At 43.2% G+C, this 12,851-nt stretch overlaps 1 protein-coding gene across 1 annotated transcript in view; it reads right to left on the reverse strand.

Annotated features, from left to right (window-relative positions):
• The window catches only part of EPS15 (epidermal growth factor receptor pathway substrate 15), a 47,175-nt gene extending 35,338 nt beyond the window's left edge, over nt 1-11,837 (reverse strand). The window contains 6 exon segments of the mRNA XM_058030162.1: nt 195-242; nt 562-651; nt 4,475-4,516; nt 11,551-11,631; nt 11,633-11,725; nt 11,727-11,837. Of these exon segments, the coding sequence (XP_057886145.1) occupies nt 195-242; nt 562-651; nt 4,475-4,516; nt 11,551-11,631; nt 11,633-11,725; nt 11,727-11,837 (465 nt within the window).
• Between the last annotated feature and the right edge of the window lie 1,014 nt (nt 11,838-12,851).

Below are 12,851 nucleotides of genomic sequence, written 5' to 3' on the forward strand. Positions count from 1 at the left end.
ATGAGGCAGCTGAAGGCTGTTTAATTTATTGTAGCTTCCACTCAAATGGGAATTACACAGCCAGCCAAAATTAGAAAAACTCTGTTAGAAAAATCTGTTAGAAAAACTGCTTTCCTGAACCAAAAAATTTCAACTTTCATCTGTTTTCAAGGCTGGGTAATGGTTAGAGTCATGCACCACATAAATAATCATACCTGTTTGTTCAGGATACCTTTGCCATCTGTATCAGCTAGGTCCCAAATCTGAAACACAAAAATAATAAAGGGTTCACAGCACTTCAGAGGAAGCTGGCAAGTCCTCCCTCCATTTACAATGGACTCTTGGAGGAAAGTGCACATCCTAACTTTCATGATAGCACTTAATTGTGATGACAAATTTAAATATTGCAATAATTTCTATGACTGAATAGAAACTATTGGAACTATTGGATAGAACAACTGAAAACACATTAGGGAAGATCATGTATCCTGCAGTACTACTAAGTATTTTAATTTGAACAGGATACTAACTGAATCAAGAAGACAGGATAATTAAATAAATTAAAGAATTGCCATTAAATACCTTTCCAAGTACCAAATCTGTCAATCCAGATTTTTTCAAGAAAACAGCTGCATCAGAAGCTAATACTCTTCCAGCATTAGCAGAATCGACCTGGGAGAGAAAAAAATCCTCACATGACAAACTGGCTTTTGAATTGATGCCATCTCTTTACACAAGCTCTCAAAAAGCTACAGAAGAAGAATGCTCAAGTTAACAGTCACTCTGAGGACTATCTTCTGAACCTATCTAATTAGCCTCTCCTAATCACAGGCTTTTCTTCTTGATGCCATCAAAACATGTGATTTTTAAGAACAGAGAATTCCAGGGTTTGATTACTTTTCATTGTCCAGCTCTGCGCTCGTTACTGTTAGTGTCTGAAAAAGAAAGCCCTGCTTTGAAGATACCTTTACCATCACAGCAGAGGGAAATACTCCCTAAAGTGAAATTTATTTACACAGTGAAGAAGTTGGTGATATTGGCAGCATACTAATCAGTGTGCATTTCTCCCTGGATCAATAGAGAATCATTAAAATAGAGAGTTATTCAAGTTCTTAAGTGGAAACGGTATCTAAACTAAACCTTTTCAAGTGGGAAAAGAAAAAGGAAGACTTACATCACCTACATGGTGATGGTAAGGGCAGGGAAAATAGAGAAAAAGCTGAGAATCCTTGAGAGCCTAAAGAAAATGATTCTTAAAAAGGGCACAGTATGGAAAATAGAATTAAGTGCATCTTCATTCAATTCAGACTGTCAGCCTTACTCCAGCCCACAGGTAGGGTGATGATGATGACAACTGCACCATTTCCAGTCCCACAGCTTTGTGTTTAAACAAAGGCCATATTCATTATTGTGTTTGGAACACAAGAGCAGCTGCCCAAGCTCACAGCTGCAGCACACACAAGGTGCTCAAAGCTAACAGCTTCCCAAGATGGGATTAGAGCTGGCTCCTGAAAGACTGTGGGGAATTTATCATTTGGAAGGAATGCTGCAGCAGTTGTCTGTAGATATTTCTGAAAGGGAACAAAACACACTGAAATCCCCAAATTGTAATTTAATATGAAAGTGAAAACAACTATTGTTTTTAACATAACCAGTGTGATTTTAATTAGGATAGGGCTTTTCCTGTAACTGAGGATGCCCTGGTCAGAGCAGTAAGGTTGCAAACACTACAGTCCAGCAGTTGGGCTGAGTTATGGGAGAGCTGTTCATCTACAGGCACAAAGCTGCCAAGACAGAGCATCAAACCCCTTTTAAATAGTGGAGTTGACCTTGCATGTAACACAGCAATCTTGGCATCCACTCAGAAAACTTCCAGCCCAGCACTCCTCCTTCAAGCAAGTCAGAGAACACCACACTATCAGCTGTGTTTACTTTTTAGTTCCCCAAGACCAAGCCAGAGGAAGGTGACTGTAAGGGATTTAAACAGGATTCTTACTAAACCCAATACTGATCTAGTTTCTTTTTGTACAATTAATTATCAAAACCTTAGTAACTATTTTTTTAAAGGGCTGATTTCAATTTCTTTACAAATTACTGAGTCTTGAGCGCTGGGGTGGGGTTAGTTATGTTTGATTATTGCACTGGGATGATTGCTGGTGTTTGTCCACCAGCTTGGCAGAGCTTTTCCCCTGATATGTAAGGAGCAGTTTCCACAGCTGCATCAGCCAACAACCCCCTTGTTACAACCTGTCTTTTGTAGCACCAGAAATTACCAAAAGTTACAAACATACATCTGATGTGATTAGGGCAGAAGGTTACAGCGCTTCAGCTCAGGACTCACCAAGAATTCAGCACTGCGTCCCTGCTGCACTGCATCATGTGAATAAGTAATTTCCTAGTGCTTTATGACAGGTATTTAAGTTTATCCTTTAACCTCACCCTGCTTTGAGTCAGTCTATAAAAGGTTAAACAGAAAAATATTTATTTGAAAGAAAAGAGTGCCTACTGAAAGGCTGAGGTTCCAATCTCATTCTAAGTACAAAGGGCAGGATTTACACCCATTTCACAACACACCTTCTGCCAGATGAATTCCTTTAAGTTTGTGATAGAACTGGAAGTGTGCTCAGCATCAGAGCTGTTCCAGGTGATGAATTAATTCATATAACAGCACCCTCCACCAGCACCATAAGACAAAGTGGGAAACGTCTCTCTGAATTTCTGTTCTGAAATCTGACATCTCCTTATCTGAGGAATGGAAGGGAAAAGTTCCCTTGTGGAACTGAATGTCTTCAGACACATTTGAAAGCTCCTCTTTAGGAAAAATCCTTGCAGCAAAGAGTTCATCTGAGCAAGTCAGAAAAATAATCCTCTGGGAAACAAATCCACTGGCACCACTTCACTAACAGTAACATCATGTTTAAGGAATCCCTGTTCCTGTTCACTGCTGAAACCACTGGACAACAAATAGTGCTCTAATTTCACTAGGCTGTGTATTCCAACAAATGGAAGAACTGACTTAGCAACCAGTACCACATCTGTGCTTCAATTCAGTTCCTTTATCTGAGTTTTTGCTCCACACTTCAGTGGTTGAGCAAATGCAGTCAGGAGGAAGAGACAGGCAGATGGCAAAGGTGGTACCTGACAGTCAGAGTCAGGACTGAGCTGGCAACCCCAATGTGCAGAACAATCAGTTCCCAGCCTTTTCTTATATCTTATTATAAGGGACTCTCCAAAGGTTTTTAATCCAATGCCTAGAGATAAACACACAGTGGATTTGTCCATCTGAAGGAAAACTTTCTGAGGGTGATAGTATCTCCTTCAGCCACAAGGAGCCACCTGAACTTTGATCAAGGTAAACTCTCTCTTCTTGTTTAGCAATTTCAAATCTGCTACTCTCCTGCAGTGGAGAAAATCCCTTACTGAAGTACAATGGCAAGCCCAGACTTCAGGCATCCCAGGCTGATGCATCTGAGCTGCTGTTTTTGCACTTGATAATGGCACTAATCTTCTAAGCACAATCTGAAAATAGGGCATGGATAGAAATCATGGCCTTGTCCCTTCCCCAGCACACAAGTTTACATTCTGATGTTGACACACAGAAGAAGCTCCTAAATAAGGAGGCCATATACACCATAACCTTAGAGGAGCATTACCAGTTGCACAAAGGAAAAAAAACTTGGTTGGTTTTTTTCATCAATTACTCAGCAGGTGTATTACAAATCAAAATTATTTTTAATTGTTTTATACAGCCAAGTAGTTTAATTTCCTCGAAAGTTTTTACAATATATTTGTACAATAAAGTACATTGGGCACATGACAGAAAATACTGTTGTTGCAGATTAGGTGAAACAGCTTTTTAGAAAAAAAGCTGTATTTATAGGAATGAAGACATCTTGGTGTCAAAATATAGAAGACAAGTGATAAATAAAATTTATACTCTTAAATTTTATTTATATGTACTTTTTATTTTTGCATCATGAAGTCAAAAGATTTGCATCTGTTGAGCGAAGCTGCAAGAACTACAGGCATTCTTTTTGCATTTCAGTGGCCTTCTATCCAAATTTCACTCCTTACAACATCCTATGATTAACTCTGGGGATATTCTGAGTGAGAATCAAGTTTTACATGATGCTAACTGAGCTACAAATGGAAGAAACTAATCTTCACTAGTAAAAAGTAACTAAGAACATACCAATACAGCATTTTTAAAGAATTTACTCCATCCCAAGACCTCACAGTCTATAAGAACAGTCAAGTGAGGGATGTCATACACACCTGGCAGTTCCCTAGAAAATAAGGGTCATCTTACAATTATTAAATTTATACTGATAGAGCTCAGACCCACATGTTAGCTACTATAAAAATTCATTTTAAAGCACTACAATTTCTCTTGAACTTTTATTGTTTACACACTGTTGATCATGCTGAGTCCATAGCAAAAAAATATCAATTCTTTAAAATCCAGATGAGGTCTGTCCTTCCAGAATATACATACCTGTCGATAGAATTTCTCATACACAGGATTTGCACTCGATAGCTGCAAAAGAGACACAGAGGAAAAATGAGCCCTGGAGATCCATATTTCAATTTCCCTCTCCCTGGACACATAAAGATATAAAACACACTCCACTGGTCTGCAAAGAAGCATTAAGGATTTATTCCGTACAACGATGAGGAACTAGGACAGCTCCTCGTGCTGTAACTTTTACAGGACTGAGTTCTTGTTTTGCAGCCATTGACACCACCCCGGATCAGATTTCCCCCAGCCAGGTCACCAGGTGAGGCTGTGTGGAACAGAACTCTCAGGCAACACTGCCTGGGGGCAAAAGCAGAAACCTGAAACGACTCAGGCCAGGAACTGCTCTCTAATATTAGAGTACAAAGCAATATCATTTTAGTTCACTGTCCTCTGTGTAATTCTTTGGAATTTAGTGTCATATGCAACCAGTCTGCAAAATTTTCAGTTACCCAAATTAATCCCTGGATTCCAAACTAAACCCACAGCAACAGTACCACATTAAAATAGAGTAATATTCTAACTTTGGGGTTTGTAACTTGAACCCTTGCTGGGGATAACTTTGGCTTTCATTCCACTGCCCTCTACCAGACATTCAGGGCTCACCTAAATTTAAGTGGACAAGGATAAAAGAGCTTCTTTGGAAAAGGCTCTTTCTTTATTTTTAACTTATTCTTAGAATCACAAAAAAAAAATCTAAGACCTGAAACAATGCAAAACCTAATCTCTTGGCCTACACTAAATACCCTTGCCCAACAGACTGCCAAGAAATGAAGTGTAAGGGTTACCTCTCTTCCCCAACACAAAAACAGGCACAAAATCAGATCCTGCTTTCATGAAGCACAGGTTGCCTAAACCAAAGGCATTTAGGCAGAGGATAACCCTAGAATTCAGTGTGTGTTGCCCTCACAAACCCTGTAAGAACATCTGAGCATAATACAAGCTAATTACACAATACTTACTAAAAACACCCAGGCACATAACTTCAAATATCATCCAAAACCAGAGTTCTCCCCCTTAAGAGGAATATAATGTCAAACCCCAGGATTTGCAGACCTTTGTGCAAACAGAATCCAACAAAGCAGCTTCTGTGGATTTAAAATTTAGATGTTCAAATGGAAATATGGGAACCAACAGCATCATGGATGTTGCCAATCACATCTTTGTAAAAACCTTTACTACAGATTGTATTCATGGTTGACAAATAACACCACATCCATTTTCCTACAGCAACAGCTGCTCTTTTGCTTGAGTACTCCATGTTTACAGGTGCTGATTATCAGAAAATATTACTAAGAGAAGATATTTGGTATAAATTCATTTAGTGTGATCTTGTGCAATTACAGAAAGTGTGCAGCATCGCCAGAACATCCTAAATACAAATTATAGAGAACAGCTAGAAGTAACAGGAGAGTTCCATTCAGAGCTTGTTCAGCAAGCACACTGCCCCAGAGACTCAGCTTCTGATTTTCTAGCTGGTCTTTGGGTTTTGTGTTTGGCATTTTTTTGGTGGGTCTTGTTGTTGCTGTTTGTTTTGGGTTTTTTGGTGTTTGGGAGGAGGGAAGAACAACAGGGCCACACAGCTGGTAAGGTTTTATTTGATTACTAGGAGGTGGGTGGGAAATACCTCTCCCAGAGCCAGACATAAAAAATTACATATGCTGGGAAACCATCATTGGTATTCACTGCAATACCTCCATTTTTATAGCTTAACCTTGCTCTGACTTTGCTCTGGTACTCAAAGACTTTTATTATTTCAGCCATCAACTAAACATGCAGTTACACATCCCTTAAAATAGCCTGACACAGTATTTTCAAGTTTTGCCAGCCCTCAGACTGCCACAACACCAATACAACAAACACCTTCCAATCATTTTCCAGCACTCCACAGCACACTTTATTTTCTTACCTAAACCTCACGTGCTTTATTTTATTTACCCACTGAGATACACTTTGCACAGCAACTACAGGGGTAGTTCCCCCAAATACTCAAGTATTTGACTTACTAGATGTTACTTCGTGAGAAAGTAAAAGTCTGGGCACAAAACTAAAGCTGTGAGCAGAGAAGCAGAGCAGAGCTGGCCAGTGCATCTGCTGGATTCCTGTGCATCATCCCTCCTGCCCAATGTCACCCTTTGTTCAGCCAAATGTCTCCTCATTACAGCCAAACTGATCACTGTTACTCCTGGACAGGAAACATCATGTTCAAGTCCTGCAATGGAAACACTAAGTGCAAATAATCTTTTCATTCAGTACTTAAGAGTGTGAGCCAATAATTCTTTACTGCATTAGTGCTTCCAATATTCATTTTGATATCAGTATGACTGCAGTAACTGGAATTTCCTGTGAGTGGAAAAACAGTAGTAAAAAAGTTTCTCAGACTCTTTTACTAGTAATAGACTTGTTCCTCCTTCAAAGTTTACCCCACAATAAACAAACAAATGCAAATATAATCTAGGATATTCTTCTGGGATAAGAAAAAACTACAGTTCAACACCTTTCCAAGTGCTGCCTTAGAATTTACCTGGCAAAATTCTTTTTATGGGATTTTAACAACCATTTGCAGAGTAAATTCAGCTTGTTTTAGATGCAAAATGAGGGAGGGAGGAAAGGTCAGATTCCACAGTGTATAAAAATAGAAAGACATTATTATGGCTCCATTTCAAAGTTGATCACTTCAGAAGGGTAATGTGTGTTGTAGTAATTACAAACCTATGAACTTTAGAATGATAACCTAGGAAATAAAAAACACCTTCAGGGACACCAGTCTTTTTCATCTTCTGTTGTCAGTCAATCCCCATGTTTTCATGCCTCTGGCACATTCCCATTTAGGTGTAATAAGATATTATTACCAGTCTGCCCACCCCATCCAGCCACCACCTTCCTTCCAAAAGGGCTTAAAAACAAACAAACAAAAGCTATCCATTGAGAAAAACAAAAGTAATTTCCCCTTCCAACCCCAATGAGGCATCAGGGGAGAAACAAGCTATTCTATCCTGACGAAAATCCAAAATACCACATTCTATCCCAACACAAAGCTCTAGGACTCATTTCAAGAGTTTGCAAAAGGCACAATCTGGCCTTAAATGTTCTTCCTGTAGTTAGCCAGCCAAAAAGGAGGTAAGCTCAAGGCAAACTGGTTTCCTTACAATGCCATTTCAAAATAATAATCAACTTCTCTCTTTTTCCTCTATTGCTTTATTGTCTTAGCTGAAGTGTTTCAGGGTGAAGCCTTCTACCACTTTCAATTATATAACCAGGAATATCTCCCACAGCAATAACAAATGTAAAGAAAATATTTACTATAAATTTCTACACAATTATTACCAAGTACTTAAAAATGGAGCACTTTCTTTCCCATTGAACAGCTGAAGCAGGCACAAGAGCTGCTGTCTCCTCTCTGCAGAGATGTCTGTCACTGCATAATTAGAAATGGTTCCATTTAATTTTCAAATTGCTACAGAAAATCTCCACCATCTTCTAATCAGTACTGTACAAAGCCTGTGCAAAATGAAAGAGTAGATGAACTGCCTTTTAAGAGGCAGCTTCTCTCTGACATGGTGGATGCAATGCCAGCCAAAGAAATTAGGTTTTATCTGCTTTAGGAGCATCAGTCCCCTCTATGTGCAGGTTAAAATATACTCATGCATACTCTGGATTCTTCATGTGCAGGACAGAAAGAGGAACAACAGGTTCCTCATTTCACTAAAAATTACAAACTCTGATCTTTATTTAACAATTTTGCTGATTTCTTAAAAAAAACCCAAAAAACAAAAAACAAAACAATAACAAAACAAAACCAAAAACAAAAACAAAACACCAAAAAAAAAAAAACCACAAAAACACCACAAGTTTGCCAGGGACCTCAAAATCTTTAGCTCTAGATTATACATAATAAGTTCATTAGTATGAGGGCATCATTCATACTGCAAGTATTTGGATCCTGTGTATTCCAGTAACAAGACCTTAATCCTGGCAATGTGTGCACGGGACAGGAATCCATCCAGCTCAGCCTCAGTGTAATACTCCATGTTTCCCTTCAACAACACAGCACAGCATTCTCAACTCTGCAACACAATGCTCAAGTCTAAAATGAGACTTGTAGCTAATTAGGATACAAATTGATATTACATGATTTTGTCTCGTTTACCAAAGCAGCTCATAACTACTTCAAGACAATTACCACATTTCTCACAAAAAGCATTTCATCAGGAAGACAAACACAAAGTTATCTTCCTTTTCCTCCTGAGTACTTTCCAGTGCTTCCCTGAGCTGTGAGCTTCCCCTTCAATCACAGCCAGTTTTTCAGAATAAACCACAAGTTCTATTTTCAAGAGCAACTAGAAGGTACTGAATGTCCATATTAATCCATCTTTCAAGAAATACCGCTGCCCCATTTTCCACATCTTTAGTTCTTTGTTCTTCCTCTCCTAAATTCCCCTTATGAAATTGAGCAACCATCCTTGGAAGGTCAAAATATACAACCCTTTATACTGGTTATAGCTTCCTTTGACTTTTCCAGCAACAGATGACAATCTGTGAGATCGGTCAGTTCCTTCTCCTTGCAGTTGTTTGCTTGTTTCCAAACTAAAGGCAACCACAACAAAACACTCCCGTGGTAGAAGTTCCCTTAGAAGTTCCACATTAAATTCACAGTCATGCGTTGAGCAAACGCAAGTGGCAACAAGATGTTCCAGAACGGGTTCAAAATGGGGAGATAAAAAATACTTCAGATATTTACCATTAAAGGGAGAGAGGAGAGGGAGATTATCAGCTTCACTTCACAACCCTTGCTCAAGCATACTTGGTGTAATAAATTTCACTGCAGCTACACAGTCCTGAAGTGTTTTCACTAATCAGTGAAAAGAATACAATTAGCACAGAAAAGTTTCAAATTACTGAAATTACAGCTTTGATATTCAAATAAAGGACGTGCAGCCCTCTCAGACATTGCAGCTGCAAAGCCATCTGAAAATACCCTCATCTCAGCTGGAAATACCCAACGTCCCAGCCGTGCTAGAGCAGTGTCAAACCAAGCACAGGAAGGGGAACAGAAAATCGGACTCAGCAGTGAGTTTGATGCAGGTTCATGTGCCTCCTGCTCTCTCTGTGTGACCTGGAGCAGATCACAGAGATCTGCACAACTTCACTGCTGCTGTCCGTAACTGATCTCGGTGCACTCCCCACCCCCGTGCCCTCATTTTCACTTCCTCAGGCTCCTCAACACATTCTGGACACTTCAACACTTGTGAGGACTTTCTATAACCCAAAAATTCCACATGTTAGAATCTACGTTGAAAAGAATTATCTTCAGGCTTGCTTGACTTCCTAAGATGATTCTTATGCAACACAAGAAGAAAAAACAAACAAGCCAAAAAAAGAAATCCCCACACAAATGGTCAACACACAGAAATATCTGCCTCAGTTTTAACCACTGTTGTAAGCTGCAGCCACAATGGTTTTAAGGATACTGGCAATTTTTCTGCTTCTGTCAACATTATCACATTTGTATTTAGTCCCCCATCCATGTGACTAAAAAAGTAAAGAAATTCTACAATGAAAGGATTACACAGCCTGTAAGCAATAATGTCTTGCTGTAGAACACACCAGAGCTGACACCTCACTCCTCTCCCCAAATCGAGACAGAGCAGCTCTGTGAAAACTTCTTTCCCTTCAGTAAGCAGATATTTAAAGCTTTTTCATTTACTTGAAGACTATTAAGAGACTCAGACAATGCTAACTTAGTTATTTTGATATAAAGCAAGCTTTCACAGAAAGTACTCTACTCATAACTCTATACCTTTAGACTAGTAAAGACACATTTGTTTTCTCCACGTATTTCCTCACCTTTTCACTGAACTACCCCATCTTTCCTTGAAATGCTTGATATTCTCAAAAGCGAGCTGTGTAAGTAACTGCAAACTTGTGCAGCCTTGCTGCCAGCTTTTTAAGTTTACTTCCATGTGCTTGAGCAATTCATTGAACTCATTTACCCACTTTGCTTTCTGTAAATGTCACAACTGGCTATCAGACTGAAGCATCCCAAGCCAGGAGGATGAACCGACAGGCCCACCTCAGGCTTACGTCAGGTAGGAATGGGAATTTCTCATCTCACTGCTAAATGAAATTAAAAAGTATCCAAAAGGGCCGTTCGTTAGCTATCGCAACTCTAGGGAATAAGACATGATCCTAACGGTATAGAATACCCTGTGTGAAGTGATTCCATCATCGCCAGCAAAAAATGCGAGCAACAAGGATTGAGGTGAGGTGAGACGAGCACGGAACAGTGCCAGCAGAGTCTCCAAGTTTGGGGCCATCACCTGCACAGCTCCTCACTCTGAGGCACCTGTATGGGCACTATGTGACAACAGTGTCCCCACAGCACGGGGCCCACCAAAACCAAGGTATAACGATACTGCAAGCAGTATCTGTGGAGACAGGCTTCTGTTAAAACAAGGAATTCGTCTGTCCCTCACAGGGTCACCTGCCCACGGTCTCGCTGCCCCGCAGAACCCCTCCATGCCGGGTGTGCCCGCGGGGCTGGCACCGGGCACGGACACCTTAACCCGGCGCTATCGCCTTTCAGCCCCTCCGCGAACGCTGCCCGAGCCCGCCCGACCTCGGCGTTCCCGGGAAGGGGCTCGCTGGGCTCCAGCCCCGCGCCCCGAGTCCTACGGAGACAAAAGACGGACCGCGACCGCCGCCGGCGCAGCCCCGCCCGCCCAGGGCCGCTCCCCGGCCGGGTCTCCCCAGCCCCGGGCAGAGGCACCTGCGGCCGGGCGGGACCCGCTCCCCGCCCGTGGCACCCCCGGGTCGCGGCGCGGGGCTGCCCGCCCGTCTCCCCTCGCCACCGTTCTCCCTCCCTTCCTCCCTCCCGCAGCCACGGACACACCCCCGCCCCGCCGCCACCTGACAGCGGCGGGGCAGCGCTGCGGGGCGGCGGCGTCCGCACAAAGCGCGGGCCCCCGGGCAGCCCCGCGGCGCCCGGCCGTGCCTGCGGCGGGAGCGGGCGGCGGCGGCGGCCCCGCGGGCGGGCCGGGCGCGCAGCCCCTTACCTGTGCCAGGGAGAGGCGCGCGGCCATGCTGTTCCATGCCCCCGGCCGGGCCGCAGGAAGGACGCGCCGGGCCCCGCCACTCGCCGCACAACTTCGGCAACTTCCCCAGCCGGCCCCGGGCAAATCCCGGCACCGGATCCGCGCCCGCCCGCCGGACGGAGCCGGAGCCTCCCCCGCCGCCACACGGCAGCGCAGCCGCGCGCAAAACCGGGCGCGGAGTATCGGAGCCGGAGCCCGCTCGAGGCAGCTGCAGCGAAAACCCGGAGCCGGAGTCCTTGGCCTGACATCCCCCACTGCCCGCTCCTGGCCTCTCCCTCACCTTCCCTGTAGGCCCTGCTGCTGCTGGAGATGCTTCCAGCATGGTGAATGGCTGCAGTTCTCCAGTCCGGTCATGACACAGGGGGGGAAGTCCCAAAACAGGAGGCGAACCAGGTCTGGGCTCAGTTGCAACAGAATTAGGCACAAGGCCCAGGAGGAAGCGGCGCGTGAGCCCAGCAGGATGTCCTGACCCGACGCATCCTCACAGCGGTGAGAAGTAGCCTGGGCTCGGCCTCCTGCTTCCCTCCACTCACAGGAAATGGGATGCCTGTCCAGTCAACTCATGGTCGTACACATCCTTCTGTCGCTCTGCCTGTACTCAGGGCAGCAGTGGCTCTTCTGGGGCGGGTAACCAGAAGAAAGGGATGAGCAACCCTTATGGCAGGAGAAACTATGAAACATCACAGGCAATAAGACACAAAGGAGCAAGCTGGAGTGCGGATAAACTGCACCACATTCTCCAAACCCACGGGAAACAATTGTGTACAGACTGGCTGAAAACAATACTTGTGCCACCACTCATTCTCCTGCTCCTCCTGTACCTGCTCACCTCCTCCCACTGGCTTATTTTCACTCCTACTCTGAGCTCTGCACTACCTCAGCACACATCAGTCACTGAGGGCTGAAAGAAAACGCTCCTATTTTTATACTTTAACCCAAGGTGGTTTAGGCATACATTTAAACTTGAAACGTGCAAGAGGAAATTAGCTGAAGTCATACTTGATTACTGGAAGGCTTTCTCTACACGCTTTGTTTTCTTTATCTGTTCGTAATTCTCTACCCCTCCACATTGTTTTTGTCCTCCTCAGCTCAGTCGTGTGCTCGTGCCCCACCTCTGCATCCTGTCATTCCTCAGCTGGCAGTCATCCTGAGCTGCTAGTGCTCATCATCTGTCCTGAAACGTGGGATCCCTCCTTCCCACCTATTCCTTAATCAAGGTTTTATAGAAGCTCTGCTTTACCAACCTGTTTCTCAGCAAGAAA

Source organism: Melospiza georgiana, chromosome 9, assembly GCF_028018845.1.
Source record: "Melospiza georgiana isolate bMelGeo1 chromosome 9, bMelGeo1.pri, whole genome shotgun sequence".
NCBI classification, from domain to species: Eukaryota; Metazoa; Chordata; class Aves; order Passeriformes; family Passerellidae; genus Melospiza; species Melospiza georgiana.